The following is a 15,999-nucleotide window of genomic DNA, read 5'->3' on the forward strand; positions in this document are numbered from 1 at the left end:
AGCAGCAGAATCCAAACTGCTTGCTGGGGACACCGAGAAAAACTTAAGATTATTTGCTTGTTTCTCCTTCTGCTTTGTATAGGCTCACTATGCACCTGCTAGTGTCCCAGGTCATTTTTCCAAGACAGCAACGCCTCCATCAACCAGACAGAGGCAAAGAACAGAGCAAAACTTGGCACAGTCCAACACCTTGCATTGTCACATCCCTCCCAGGAGCGTGATTTAGGTCCCCATACATAGCTCTTCCTAAATGCTGAAGAGCAACTCTCTGGTCAAAGCAGCCTCTGCCTCAAAGTTTCTCTCACATCCCTCATCCAGTCTGTTTTTCTCACCACCTTCCCTGCATGTGTCCTTCCTTCCCATTCCTCACCATCAGTTCGTCACCCCTTCCTCGGGAGATCTACCACGTAGGAAAGGGTATGTAAAGCCCTTGCAGAACACAGCGCAGCTCCTATAAAATCTTTGTGCTTTGATCAGTGTCAGGTCTTCTTTTCTGTAAATGGATGTAGAGACAGAGCATAGAAACAGCTTCTTTTTCAACATGTACACATCAAAGTTTGAGGGCAGGTATAAAACTTATTTTCTAAGGTTAAAGTAAATCATGTGAAGGACTATTTCCATCAACAATACTAAATCCATGCCAGGCTGTTCAACAATTCTGCTTTTTCTGAAACAGAGGGCAGTAGCTCCACATAAACAATCAATTAAATTGAATTTCCCCATGCTAAATTATTCCATAATTAACCCCTAAGCCCCTTAAACTAATAAATAAGAAATCCTCCATTTTTATCAGCATGCATTTTCTTCTGAGTGTAAGCACTAGTCCTTAGACTCAGAGATTTTCCAAACCAATTTAGCCTTCAGGTGGCGTGGTGCCCTTAAGGGACACAACCAGAAACCAGTAGAAAGATGAGGCTCTAAACTATCTGAAGACTCTTCAAGCCGTTTCAAATACCTGAGAGTTGAGTTTTTTCAAAAGCTAAATTTAAGCAACTCAATGTGAGAAGCTAAAGACAAGTTTGGACATACCTGTCAGCACAGGCTCCAACCTGTAGCCCACTGCACAAGAATCAACCTGAATTTGACTCCTGCGACACAGCAGGCGGTTCTGGCCAAGTTCAGTACCATGTATCTCTGGGGGACAAATGAGCTTCAGCTGGCTCACGCGTACAGAGTAGGGATACGGGGAGGTTACTAAAGGATTAAGAGAGGGACTGTTGCTCTTTGGCAGCTGAAGAGTAAGCACTAGGGAGTGAACTGAACTAAAAAGCTCAAAGACCTGAGTGCCACCGGAACAAATGGGTATAACTGGTTGTGAGTAAGCATCAGCCAGATGGATGACTCCTGAACCTCAAGAATAAGGCTTTGGGAGGACTCATCAGCAACAGCTGAGGACTAGGTCTGACGTGAAGGAGAGAGGTGGGGGAGCGGGGTGGTGGTGAATTACAGTGATACACATTCCCAGTTCAGCTGTCCTTTGAAGCACAAGGAGGAAGGGCAAGGGCTGACAGGGTAAATGCCATTATCAGCCCATCTAGCAAAGCACCTCAGAACAACTCACACTCTTCACCCCAGAGCACCAAAGGCCTGGCATCACCCGTGCTGGGCCCTCAAATACATGAATGACAGTTCCTGGGGAATGCAGCGCACTCCTTGCACACCACTGACCAAAACCCAGCCCAAGTGCTGGCTGGTGTCACCAGAGAGGTGTCAGTCAGGACATCAGGGACATACATCACCTTATGACATAGGTTACTTGATCAGAGGAGCTGAGCTGAGCGAGGACATTGCCCTTTCCTTGTGACAAACACCATGAATGGGTAATTTGCCTTGGCAGTGGCTATGCCATGAAGCAGAACGGTTCTGCTAATTACTTACAAGGAGAACACTCTCAAGGCACAACGCTTATTTGGAAGCTCCTGTTGTGGGAAGTTTACAGAAGGTCTGAATGAAATCAGTATCAAACAACGAATCTGTGTATTTGTTCTCCTGCGGAACAGATCCTGAAAACTGTCTGGGCCAGGACAAGCACCAGGCTGGGTCACATCTCCTTGCTGGAGGTGCTCTCTGCCTGCCTGTCTGGGACAGTGTAGAAGTCCTTAAGATCTTCTTTGACTTCCTGAATTTCCACCTTGTTCCTCCTGGCCATGATCTTGTTGATTTCCATGAAGGTTTTGTTCTTAGTCTCAGGAACAATAAAGAAGATGTAAACTACAGTGCCGAGGCAGATGGCACAGAAGATGAGAAAGTTGTAGGGTCCAAGTCCAGCCTAGGGCAAGGAAAGAAGACAGAGCAGGGATCAGGGGACTCCAGTTGTGTGCATTTCATGATTTGGACACGCTGAGCCCTGCAATAGCTATAAAAAAAAAAAAAAAAAAAAAAAAAAAAAAAAAAAAAAAAAAAAAGCTGACACAGGGATGTGCACATATTTTAAGTTGAATTACTACGAGTTAGGGGTAGTTCTAGATTCTGTCTTCTCATACCACCACTATGGACTTATGGGAAACCACCATGGATTTACTGGAAAAGGAGTGTGAGGGTCTGTTACACAAAACAAATTAAACTCATCCAGCTCCCTTTGCCCAAGCCAAAATCAGCAGCTGTACTAGTTTATGGGTCACTGCTGCTGGGGATCAGTTTGAACTGGTGACCTAGAGATCAAAAGCTAAAATTGGCTGCCCTAGACACACACCCTGCTCCCATCCCCCGGTGGAAGATGGGGAATTTGCAGTCTTTTCCATGCTGCTGATTTCAGGATCAGACATTCACCTGGAAAAATAGTTGCTTTCTTTTAAAGCACGTGCAACAGACAGATGTGATAAAAGATGCCGATTAACATAATTTCTTTCCCTTAATATATAATGCTACATACAGGTACTGGGTGGGAACCAACGCGGGTATTTACAGCACTCAGGATTAAAACAGCACTCTAACAATGCAGGGATGAAGATACTACTTTTAAGCTCTTGCTTAAGTCTTGCCCTGTCATGTGACTGCCTCTTACCTCCATGTAGAGGAACACGAGCCCCACGGTGAAGTTGCATAGCCAGTGCACAGACCCACCCACCATGAATGCTGCAGGCCGGGATGACTGCAGGAACATCTCTGTGATCATCAGAAAGGGAATTGGACCTGGAAGGTAGTTGCATATTTAGAAATCCCAAAGGCAATTCCCCCAGTGTGAATTCCTAGATTACACTGTTCATTTCCGTGGCGGGCAATGGTTTCTGAATTAACTAGTGTTTACAAACACCCAATAAATCAAATAAGGGATTAAGTAAAAAAAAAAAAACCACAAACAAACAAGGCAATTCAATGACTTGCCTAAGCTCACACACAGCAATCAATCTCTCCTCTCCTATGGCTGCACCTTAGCCATGAACCCACCTCCAGCATAAATTGTAGAATTAAGACCGATAAACACAAACTGTCTCTCTAGAGAGCACCATATGAGCAGCAACTAAGCAAGTCATTGCTTCTTAAAAAAAGAAAAACAAAGAAACAGCCCAACACATGCAGGTGTTGGGAAAATGACTCGTGGAAGAAGCCCTCAGGCTTGTGCCCTGCACTGCTGCACCACGGGAGGATCCAGCAGAAACAGAGCATATTCTTGTTAACGGGGTCAGGCCACTGGTCCAGCTGACCTGGTGTTCTACCTCCAGCAATCTCCCTGCTGGAGGGGAGGGATTCATCTGGTGCTTGAATCTGCCTGATGGCATAAATGAAAAAGGAAAGGCTGTATGTAATTCCATCTGCCAGTGAAACCTCTCCGGGAGTTTCAAAACCACATTGCTGCATCCTGCAAGGGTCTGGCAGGGCTTTCCAAACTAAACAGACAACTCTACCATGCTGAGAAGCTAAGTCAGGACAAAGCCTTTCCAACATCCACATCTATCTGCACATCTCTTTTCTGCAATGCGATCCGCAGGGCCATGCGTATAATTTGAGTTGCTTCTATTTTGATGCCTAGAGATGCAAGCATGCAACATCCCTGCCCGGTTGGTAGGGCTCGCTCTCTCAGCGTAGTTTTGCTCCAGATCTTACTGGGGGAATCTCAGGCACAAGCACAGTTGTGCCTTTGCTTTTCCCCTTGAAAGCCAGATGCTCCCCTGCCTCACGGACACAGCCATCACGGGAACATGAAGAAGCCTAGCTGACAATAAACAAGAGAGAAACTTGATCTTCTTGGATTAGCTCCACAAAGCTTCTGACTTGAAACTGAACGCAATGCTTGGCTTTACCCAGCTCATCGGGGAGACTGTACCAGACTGTGCATACTCACTGGCTCCTATAGCGTGTCCGGTGATATAAACAATGACACACACGATGCTGAGGTAAGACATCCATGAGACAGTGGTCTGCAGAGAATTTAATCACAGGTTAGATGTGGTTCCTATCTGAACATCACTAACATTCAAGGCACTATTTGTAGTAAGATTGAAGGCATTCTAAAGCGATTGCCACTCTCCACTGCCTGATATGTCCATACTTGGCTAAGAAGATCACAGCCTGGGTATGATCCTTGCTTCCGAGAAATGGATGTAACAGGCGTTACAAACGTGACGTCCTGGAAGTAGTATTCAGACAAGCAGGATCATTGCTTTTCCTGGGTTCACTTTAGGTAGATACACAAGTACCTTTCATACTGTTCTCCCTCGCACACACACACCACCTCCGGGTGTAGAAGCAGCTTCAAAATACACCAATGGCCCTGGCAAGTCCACAAATGCGTGGGTAGGATCACCTGAGCCATTTAACTACACACCTGGAGAGCGAGGGCCAAAGTTAACATTGCAGAGGAGACACAGCACAATCCAAAGCCAGCAAGGAGAAGGATTCTCCTCCCCAGGGATTCCACGATGAAAACCTGAAAGACAGGAGAGGATGAGGATGAGAGACCAGACACTGCAGCACAGCTCTTATTCCAGCAAGATTTATGAAGGTTGTCTTTGTCTTTTGAGAAATCTGGTGAAATTTCCACCATCTGCTGATGGATTGTGGGCATGAAATCACCCAGGAACTGCAAAAAGCTGGACATGTCACTAACACTGAGAGACTAAGCAGACCATTCTTCAGTACCCAGTCCCAGCGAGAACTGCGTGGAAGCCCTGCATGTTAATGCTGGACGCCAAAATGAGGGTATAGCAGCCTGGAAACCAGAGACTGAAAATTTCCAAGGCACGCGAGAAATCCTCATGATTAATCACTTTGGTTAACATAGCTGCCTTCAACCAAGGGACAGTGCAGGGCACCTACTGTGCAAAGCAGCCCACAGTCCATATAAATAACAATCTAATTTAGTGACAGACAGGGGAGACTGGACAAACTAGAACTCACAGCCCTAATACAAACTTACAGCAAGTGAAGTCATGACAACGTTGATGGCGCCTATTAACACAGTGACATATTGAACGTTGTTGCTGTCCACGCCAGCCGACTGGAAGATTCTGTCTGCGTAGTAGAAGATCTGCAGCAAAACCACAGCTGTGTTTTTATGTGGCCAAAAGCAGAACACGGGAATCCCATTTTGGCTGCTTTTACATCCTGGAATGAGTGCATTGAAGCCTGAGAACTGAATTCTTTAACTTCTGGAGATATTGCTGTTTGGACCCAGACACAAGCACCTTGCTCTAAGAATATCCAAACTGTCCTTAACAGGACAGCTTGACTGTATCTATTACATGCGTGTACTTGATTTGGTACTGGCCAGGGTCAACCCACCACAACATGATGCAGAACCAGTGTCCCTGATGAAGGGCTACTCCTGTGCCCTAGGTTCTAGCTCCTGTATCAGCACTGACTCACATCATCCACTCTGAAGTCCCATCCCTTTATTACTCACCCCTCTGGCTTTTCCCACATGCCTTCCCACTCACCGCATTAACCCCAGAGAGCTGCTGGCCCATCATCATTACAACAATAGAGATGAGCTGCCAACGCAAGCCTCTGAAGGTGCACAGACTGAGCACAGAGAAATGTCCTTCCTTTTCTGACTGGTCTTCTTGGTGCATTTCTTTTATCTCATCATCCACATCATCGCAGCCTCTCAGCTTCTGCAGAGCTAGTTGGGAGAGGAAGGCGAGTTATAGACCCCAGAGAGCAGGCCTACAGTGAGTTCTCCTGCTTCTCATCAAGACAGAACAGTATGAAAACTATGGGCAGCAGTGCTTCCATGGTGGGAAGTCAGGGATTCACACATGCAGAGAAAGGAGCAACACTGCAAGAATTCCATCTACTAGCAACACGTCAATGAAGAATTTCACACTCTCTTGCTTCACTGTTGGTTGCTGTCAGTCATGTCCCACAGTCAGATCTATCCCATTCCACCTTCCTTTTCATTAAAGGATGACACCGTACCTTGTCGCGCTCGCTTTTCACTCCTCTCTTGTATCAGCAGATACCTGGGACTCTCAGGGAGAAACGGCAATACGAAGAGCTGAATTGCCGATGGAATCCCAGTAAGCCCCAGCAGTACATGCCAGCCTGCAACAAGTGAGACAAGATGACAACCGTGAGAAATATTTCCCTTATGGAGCCCACAGAAAAGTCCTGAGCCAGGGCTTTACCTTTAGCATTCCCAAGGATGCTTCTGAGACCAAGGATCTGAGCTACAAGGATCCCAAGGGTGATGAAGAGCTGGGGTGCTATTCCAATAGCACCTCTCAGATTTTTGGGGGAGATTTCTCCAAGGAACATGGGAACGACGTTGGAAGCCAGACCTAGCAGAGAATAATATTAGACATTCAGCTGCCTGACATCAGCACATCTTCAGTAAGACACCTTTTTTCCCATGTGAGCCTAAAGTGATCCCTGCTGGTAGGTATGGAAACCTCACACCGAAGCCCTTCTACTCCAGCTGAAGATTTAATGTCATCTTCTGGCCAGTGAATAAGCCGTGTATATTTTCCTCACTCTTCAGTGGAAGACAGGACAAAAAACGGCATTGGTTCGCTCAGTACATGGAGAAGTACAAAAATCTTACCACTGCATCTGGTGCCCTCAGAAACTGGCCTTGGGAGCACAACCTGCCTACCTTCTGGTGCTTTGAGGGTCTAGTTTAACAACTGCTCAGCAGCAAAGCACTTCTGGAGTCCAAGAGGGCTAGCAGTAGCCTGTCTTGCCTACAGAGCTGGCAGATGTTCTGGGGGCTCTCAGTATTTACCTTCCTAAAAGTAGCTTTCTCCAGCAGGGTCTGCCAAGTACTTCAACACAATACATGCAAATTAAAACTGTGTGCTACTCCAGGTTTGGAAATAAACTCAAAGTGTAAGGGAGGAATTCCTACTTCCCCTAAAACAAGAAAAGAAATCAGTATCCAAACAAGCTGATGTGAGGGTGGAAGGATGTGACTTCTTGCTGGCTTTTAGAAATTCACTACTTTAACTGCTCAGTAACACTTTGCAGAGAGCTTTGCTGGTTTGAGATCTCTTACAGGTAGCATGCCGGAATAGGTAATTTCTACTCTAAAAGGACACCAACACAGCTTATTTTCAGGAACATTGCATCATTACCCACAGTAACCCTAGCAAGCTGCCAGCTCCCATGCTGCTGCTGTAAATCCTGGCATGCAAAACCCAAACTCCTGGAGTCAAATAACCATGCAAGACTCTTATCTTACATTTCTAAGGTTCCTAGCCTCCAGGAGCTTGGAGTTACAAAGGTGATCAAGCTGTTAGCTGGAAACCAGAAGGCATGGAAACAAATATTAAAGCAATTAGAAAGCATTGTAAAACTAAACTCATGAGTAGTAGTGTTTTAAGCTCACTCTATAACCAACCTTTTAATTGCCCAGATTAAAACACGCTAGCAGTGACTCCTTGACTACTGCATTCACGTAACAGTGGCTTTCTAACTGTTGACACCTATGGCCTGCCACAGAGGGGCCCTGTGGACAGCAGGGCTGCCAACAGTGCTACCAGCACCAGAGCTGCCCTTCTACCGGGCACAGCGACACTGGGGTCCCACCAGAGCCTGAAGCAGCCCACTTGGTTGAGCAGCTTCCCGCCCCAGCCGCAATGCTCACAGCCCAAGGGAGGCCAGGCTGGGAAGGGCAAGTCAGGACAGCCAGTCCGGATTCCTTTGTCAGTTATAAATAACTGGAAAGAGGGATCACACTTTACAGGTCCCTTAGTATTTATTCAGGGATCCAACGCTAAGAGCTGCCAGCATAGGAGAGTCGAAAGCCAAAACAAAACCATCGGACTAGGTGAGTCTCCTGCCTTAGCTCACCAATTGCAATTGCTGCATGTTACAGATCAAGTTGTTTTCCTATGTCAGTTTCTTGTTTTCTCATTTTATCTTTACAGGATACCCCAGCTCACTAATAAACCATAGAGCATGTCAGTCTCACCAACCCGAAGCCAATTAACGGAGCCTAAATGCTGTTAGGACCCTTACCAACCTGGCTCCGCGCACGCTGAGTACAGCACAGCAGGGGCTACCCTGCCAGTTGGGGCTCCTGTTTGTTCCGTATTTCTGTAGCTCTAATACTTACACCAGCACCTCACACAAACCACTGCCCTTCTCCTTGGCTTCCTACTATCTTTGCAGTAAATCCAACGGGGGAAAAAAACCCACAACTCAAAGTAAAACCAAAAACAAAACCAAAAACAAACCAAAAACCAAGCAAGCTAGGCTATCTGCTTTAAGCAGCTTCCAGTACCTAAAGGGAGCTACAAGAAAGCTGGAAAGGGACTTTTTCCAAGGGCATGTAGTTATAGGACAAGGGGTGGTGGCTTTAAACTGAAAGAGAGTAGATTCCGTGAGGGTGGTGAGGCACTGGCACAGGTTGCCCAGTGAAGCTGGTGATGCCCCATCCCTGGACGAGGCTTGGGGCAACCTGGTCAGGTGGAAGGTGTCCCTGCCCACGGCAGGGGATTGGAACTAGATTGTCTTTAAGGTCCCTTCGATCCCAAACCATTCTATGATTCTGTGATGCCTGGGAAAAGAGATTACCATAATCAGGTTTCCTGGCTGTTGGAGCTCTTGAATTCCAGCCTCACTGCCATTGTTTACTAGAGATCTTTAGTACTTTTGCAACATGCACATTTTAGCCAACATCTGTGTAACAATGCTGTACAGCAAATGCCAAAGTACAGCATTGTTATGCAGATGTTGGCTAAAATGTGCTACCTGTGAAATCATCTGTTGTGAGAATAAAAAAACCTTTACATAACCAAGAATATATTTATTGCTCTACCTTTACCATACACTTACCAGCAAATATTCCCAGGATAACACGTGAAAAGATGATTACCTCAAAGGCTTTTGCTAGCTCTGAGGTTCCCATAAGGATTGCAGCAGTGATGGAGAAGATGTTATTTATCAGCAAAGTGCCCTTTCTGCAAAGTAATAGAAAAGGAGACAGATTCAGTTTATGTTTTTCAAAGGCCCCAACAGCAGATAGATCCCCCCCTGTGTTATACTGTCCAAAACTCAAATGAATCCCCGTTCCAAAGAGTAATCAAAGAGAAAATGGCAACTGCGCCATTATTTCTTGCAGGGAATGAAGGCTTCAAGAAAGAACAGGTTTCTCAGGAAATCTGAGCAGCAGGAGCTGGGCCTGACCTAAGATCCTAGCCCAGGACTTTCATCACTGCTCTCTACGTGGCTCAGTGCCCAGCATACAGCCTGGCCTTGACTGTGTTGAAACCATATAAATTCCTCTACACGTGGGAGACAACACATATTGCTGAGTACAGCAACTAATCACCAGCCTATCTGCCTTACAGCCAAGGTGCGTGAGACAGGCACGCTCGTAATGGGCTTGGCAAGCTTGAGTGACTGGTAAGGCAAGTCTTATCTGAACCCAGAAAACTGTTGTCAAAGGACTTTAAGCACCACTGTCACATACCGCCCACAGCTGTTGACCAGAGGCCACACCAAGAGGGACCCAAAGAAGCCACCCAGAGGGTACATGGACACAGTAAGAGACCAGAGCAGCATCTGGAAACCACTGTCCATAGGCACTCCACTCCTGTTGAAGTAGGTTTGGTTGTAAAAGTCTTGCATGTACTGAAATGCAACACAGAGCATGTTTAGCACAGTAAGTACAAGCCACTTAACAGCAAATGCCACAAAGCTTGAAACAAATGTCTTGATAAAAAGCAGAATGGCTGAGTTGGAATATGAATGCAATAGAGGGATGGAGCAGCCTGGACTAGATAACTGTTACTACAGGTTATCCTGCCTTATAGGATTTGCCTGGTTTCCAGAAGGGAAGGCATTTCTCATGCCCCACTTCTGCCAGGCACAAGTCCAGACAGCAGTGTCATACGCCTTAGCAGCCCCTTTCCCTTTCCTGGGGAAGCACTTCTCACCAGGTGCCCAGTGACTCAAAGCACAGAGAAGTACGAGCATCTGCCCACTCACCCCCCTCCCCATAACCCACTGTTACGCCTCTACCTTGGTTTGTCTGTAAACCTGCTCCTAAGTCACAGTCCGCTCTGCAGTCCAACCTACCGGGGCCGGAGAATTGATAACAGACACGTTGTAGCCGTACTGGAAAGAAGATCCTAATGCAGAAATCAGCACTACCAGTGCAAGCAAAAGCGTTATTTTCTGCAGAGAGTAAAGAAAGCACACAAACAACACCTTAGAAGCAGGTTTGGCTTTTAGGCTTAAGTGCCATTCAGTAAAAATAATTACCCTAACACTTGCTTTCTGTGTTTTTCACTTCATGTTACTGTATAAAGCAAGCCAAATAGTTTGTTTTCATTATAACTCATTCTGCTCTGCTTGATTTGCACATGGTCATTACAGTAATCCTATTCTTTCCTGGTATTGACAGATCATTTGGATGATGAATAATTTTTAAGTTATCATTCTTAAAATAACGCCCTGCAGGGAAAGCAGTTATATGCAATTATCTGTTTTCCAACACATGAACTGGTTAGTGAAAAAAACACAGGATACTGGCACAGGAAAACTTTAGAAAGAAGAGATTTTTCATGAAGGGGCAAAATCCCTTTCCTGTTCATTCGTGCTGCTTTCACAGGCTGGTTTGGTCTGCCTCCCACATTTCAGGATCAGGCTGTTTACGGATCTAATCTGGTTGCTATCAAGTCAATTAGAACCTATCCAAGTAGCTCTGTGAGGGCATGGTTGCATGGCAGAAGAGCAGCAGTTCACAGTTAAACAGAAGGGTGAAACTGCTGTCTGGAGTAGGATCAAACACCACCCAAGTTTGTGGGCACACAGTCCTCAGCGTTACTACTAACTTGCTTTTTGCAACAGTTTAGTTGCTATTCAGTCCTCAGGCTGGCCCCGCTGTGATGACTGAGGTTTTATTCCCAACACTCAATTCAGGTTCCACATGAAGGATCCACCATCTCCCTCACTGAGCATTTGTCCAAAAAGCTGTGGGTATTCCTTATATTCCTCAGAGGCTCTAGCCCCAACTCCAGAGATCTGCAGTTAAAGGCACTGCAGGAGATCGAAATCCAAGTTGATCTCAGAGCAAGGATCAGGAGGAAGCTGAGGCTTCCAGCTACATTTTCTAGGAGTAGACTGTTGACATTCTTGCATTGGTGATGAAAAGCACGCTGTCTTGCTCTCATTAAACAAGTCCCAGGAGCTCAAAAGAGGCACTGGTGTTAATTATTCACTTTCAGCACTTTCAGGAAAACCTCTGGCATACATGAGCATTGCATTGTGCAACATTCCACAAAAATGCTGCTGTGAAAGGCAGTCCCCATCCAGCAGCATCTGCAGTCTAAACCTGATTAGAAAGTAGGAAAGAAGACTGGCATACAGAAGGGGTGAGTCACACAGAATTTCCATGCTGTGTCAACTGCACAGAGAGGAATCCGTGAGACTCTGTGCAAGACTGCGCCGCAGAGAGACGTAAGTTGGGTTCAAGAACATACACATCTCTGCTCTCCCTGTGGAATCAGTTGTTGATCTGGTAGCCCAAAAGATCTTGGTCTTCTCCTCCCTCTACAAGTACCTGCAGATCTCAAAGAGCCTGCTCCATATCTCTGTGGGAGGCTCAAGTGGGAAGTATAAAGGCTGGTACATACTTACCTGCTTCGAGCCTCCATCGCAGTCAGAGCTCTCCTGCTTCTCTCCTTTCAACTTCATTTCGGGGTTTGATTTGCAGATGCAGAGTACAGGCTTTTATAGCTGAAACAGACAACACAGGGGATGGAAACGCCCTACATGGAAAATCCTCCTCTGTCACTTTTCAGAAAATACCCAGTCAATGACAAGCTCTGTCAGCTGAGGTTGTCGCCACCCGATCGTCCCCTTACTCCGCGCCACTCCCTTGCGTCCTCTCTTTTTCTTCCTCGTTCAAGTCTGTCGCAGCCGGGTCAGACGTTCTTTTGCCAGACCCGGACTCAAAGCAGAGGTGCTGCCTAGCTACAGGGGAAACAGGCTCGCCAGTCCAACTAGAAGGGGCAGACTTATCGCAAAAGCTGCTAAATGAGCTGTTCTCACCCAGCTATAGGTATGTGGACAGGAGCGGTATGTCAGCCACCGCTCCGACTCCTTACACTGCAGCCCGCAGGCAGCTGTGGATGCGCAGCTGGAGAGGCTGCCTGGCAACGCCGTGTCCCAGGGAACAAGGGCATTATGTGGGAGCAGCCTTGGCAACGGAGAGGTGTTTGCAGTGGGCCAAAGGTAACACCCGGCTGTATTAACCCTCCTGCAGCCACAAACCCTGCCCTTGGGCTGAAACACTGCTCGCTGTCCTAGCACAGACTAGCTTGCTTGGGGCACTTTGGAAGCTCACAGAGAACAGGTTCATCCTCTCAGATCTGCATTTTTGATAGCGCACAGAACCCCCTGGCTTTCCACCAAAGCACGTTAGTTCCTTTCCACCTACAGGCAAGGTGTACCACGTGTTACTGGCTTGGTATTAACCTCCTACACTATGAGACTACTTTGAACAGTACAGGACTCTGTTAATAGTCAGCTACAATTTTCAGAGTTCGCCTGAAGACATTAACTCAGCTCTGTATCTTCTGTCCTCTGCACTTGTCCACTACAAGGTAGGAGTTCCCTTGCATGTGCGCAGGGAACTATTTATTTACACTCAGCCCAATTGTCTGTGCTCAAAGCTGGATCCTATGAAACCTCTGTATCTTTGGCAAAAATAATTAAGTGGGGAGGCTTCGTTTCCAGGACGATAAATCTACTGGAGAACTGTTAGCGGTGAGCTACAGAAAAGTGATAGATTAGGAGCTGGCAGTCAGCCACACTGCAGTATGCCGATTACAGTGCGGTAAGGAGACTTACTAGGAGACATCCCACAGTATATGCCCAAAAGAGTGTCATTAGCAGCCTCTTCATCTGCATTTTGGGAAGGAATTGCATGTTCAGTCAAGGCTAATTCAGTATCATGCACCGTCCTGAGCTACAACTGAAGCCTCAAGGTGAAACAATAATTTAAATTATTTGCCTGCAAGGAAGTCATATACAGATACTGCTTTATCAGCTGCATAAATGGCTTCCAGCCAATTAAGCAAGAGGTAGATGTGACAGTCTGATCCCCTAGCAATAGCAAAGGGGGTTGCTGGATAAATAAGCACACTTTAGCAGACATGAGGCTCTGGAACTAAGAGGTAACCAAGACCCTCTTTTCGCAGCACAAAGGCAATGCTAGGTAGCACCCTGCCAACCTTCTTCCTTTCCCATTGCTGCCCTCTAAGACCATCTCAGAAGAGCCTCAGCCACACAGATGCACCCCCAGTGTAAAAACAAAAGAGCAGACAGATGCGTAAACTTACCGTACACCATCTGATACGCTGGTCTGGGAACCATGTGGCCCCTCCTGTATTGGCAGGGTTGTGTGACCTAGAAGATGTTTCAGAAAGCACTGGAATGCTTGGATATTAAACCTCCATCTGCACTTTGTTCTGCAGAAGCACCTGACTGTCAAAATACCCACACTGCCCTCCTGGACCTTAGTGGGTTCGTTTTTCTATCCAGAACAGACATACCAAGTGTGCCAGCCAGGACCTGCCTTTTGTCAGCTCATGCCACTCTGCCTGGATTTCTGCGGTTCCCTATAGGATTGCACAGACTACTGCACAACAGACATTCACAGGGCTTCTGAGGAGCAGGAGTTAAATTGTATTAATCAACCATAAGCCTTACAAACATTAAGTTTGTCAGCATTAGAGTACTCTGGTGTCATCCCTGTAACTGTTCTTCACGATGAGAAGATAGTGGCACAACCAGAAATTAATTTTCTAAGATGCCACTCTGCTTTAGCAACAAGATCTAACCTTTTCTTGCAAACAGATAGTTTGTTAAACACACAACTTCTATGTTTCAAGTAAAACCAACATTGCCCAATGCCCCTGGTAGTACAGAACCTTAGTTCACTCCTACAGCCAGGGATCATCTTGCACAATGAGACTCAAGTCTTGGGAAGATGACAAGAAGGGAAAAAAGGAGAAGAGGATTTTGCAATGGCCAAATCAGTATCAACAGTGCTAACAGCATGTACAGGTGAGGGGTGAACTCACCAAGTTCTGACCAACTCCTGCCTGAGGAAAGAGCTGGGCAAGCACCCTCCAGCCATTACAGCCCCTCGCTCTTTGTTCCCCTCAGTGCAGAGCTGCATCCCACTCCCGCCTCCATCACACAGCCCACTCTCCTTCGCTCAACATTTACGCCGCAGGCTTGTACTTTTCACCCAGTCAGTCTTAAAACTTCCAACCACCACAACTCCTCCTCATCCTTCCAGCTCTTGTTATTTAACAAGCTCTGCTCTTTGCAGACCTAGTTTTCTCACTTCCTCTCCCCAGGCTCCACTCCCATAGGCCATAATAGGCAGCTAGCACCCTCCCCACACATACAGCTCTTTCTGTCTTTACATACTTAAAACCTCTCCATGAGCTTCAAAGACTCCCAAGAGTTACTGGAAACCAGCACACAGCTCAGCTCCCTCCCCTTTGTTCTGACAGCAACCCCTAGTCCATGTGTTGGAGCACACTGAGTAGAGGAGTTCCAACTGGTGAAGACATGCTTAGGGATGGCAATACTTAGGATAGAGCAACTGCAAGACAACCCTTGCTGTTTGCAAACACTTTTCTTAAATACTTGTCATGCAGTCGGAAGGGAGAGTGTTGCAAAGCACACATTGCAAGGGCCCCTGACAGAGCAGCCAAAATACTGCAAGGAGCCTTCAAGCACTTGTAACATGGCAGAACAAGGCAGCTTCCCTCTGCTTGCTGTCTACAGCATCTGGACTCCTTTCCTCGCCTACCCAGATCAACCAGTTCAATGTGAGGCACAGTTATAAACCTCAGAAAAGCAGATATTCCTGGCTGGGAAGCACTGTGCAACTCTAGCAACAGACACTGTCGCTTCATCAGCTGTGAATACAGCCGCGGTCCAGCACCGGTTATTACACCAGGCATCTTGGCTGCTTCCAGCCCTGTGAGGCAGCCAAGAAAGTTTGAATCTCTTCCGAGAAAAGTTCATTCACAGGTAGAAATCACATAGCAACTTAAAGCAATACTCAACTGTCAACCTGCCCATACTTCAGGTTTTTTCCCCCATAATGACTTGAATTTTCTGCATTTGGGCAAGCCCTGGGATGGTACCAGCTCACCCCAACATTAGCTCCAACATGCAGCCTGGCCTCATCTGGAGAAAGTACAATTTGTCATTTCATGAATACATAGTGTCTATAACCTCACACAGCGGAGAGCCCCAGTCCTTAAGGTCAGGTGAGCCTAAGGGAAGCAAGATCCACACACTCACCTCTCAGAAGTCTTCACAGTTCATAGCAACCAGCCAGTAAGAATGAACTATGACAATGCACACTGGTGAACAGGTTGCTCAAACTGATGAAAGGTTTGCATTTCTATACATATAAAACAGATAGGAAGAGGAACATATCTACAAATAGGTACAAAATATTTGTCTTCCTGTACATGCCTTAGTTTTTACAGTAGACACAAAAGAAACCTGAAGGAAGATCATGCAACAGTTTCTCATCCAGATACTCCAAGGTGCTGAGACCCATCACAACATGCTTGAACA

The 15,999-nt window shown here is 46.5% G+C and overlaps 1 protein-coding gene across 2 annotated transcripts; it reads right to left on the reverse strand.

Annotated features, from left to right (window-relative positions):
- Positions 1–32: 32 nt before the first annotated feature.
- SLC2A5 (solute carrier family 2 member 5) lies at positions 33–15,910 on the reverse strand. 2 transcript variants are annotated; one of them, XM_040587534.1, is made up of 12 exons: positions 12,025–15,910; positions 10,462–10,560; positions 9,854–10,014; positions 9,217–9,341; positions 6,567–6,719; positions 6,358–6,483; positions 5,877–6,061; positions 5,357–5,467; positions 4,766–4,867; positions 4,283–4,358; positions 3,005–3,132; positions 33–2,269 (listed from the first exon to the last, which is right to left on the reverse strand). In XM_040587534.1, exons 1-12 carry the CDS (start codon positions 12,079–12,081, stop codon positions 2,042–2,044), a joined length of 1,551 nt encoding a protein of 516 aa, XP_040443468.1. In that variant the 5' UTR covers positions 12,082–15,910; the 3' UTR covers positions 33–2,041. The 2 variants fall into 2 exon arrangements, with proteins under 2 accessions (XP_040443468.1, XP_040443469.1); XM_040587535.1 differs by lacking the exons at positions 10,462–10,560; positions 12,025–15,910 and having other exon boundaries at positions 9,257–9,341; positions 9,854–9,873.
- Between the last annotated feature and the right edge of the window lie 89 nt (positions 15,911–15,999).

This window comes from Falco naumanni, chromosome 3 (genome assembly GCF_017639655.2).
Source record: "Falco naumanni isolate bFalNau1 chromosome 3, bFalNau1.pat, whole genome shotgun sequence".
NCBI classification, from domain to species: Eukaryota; Metazoa; Chordata; class Aves; order Falconiformes; family Falconidae; genus Falco; species Falco naumanni.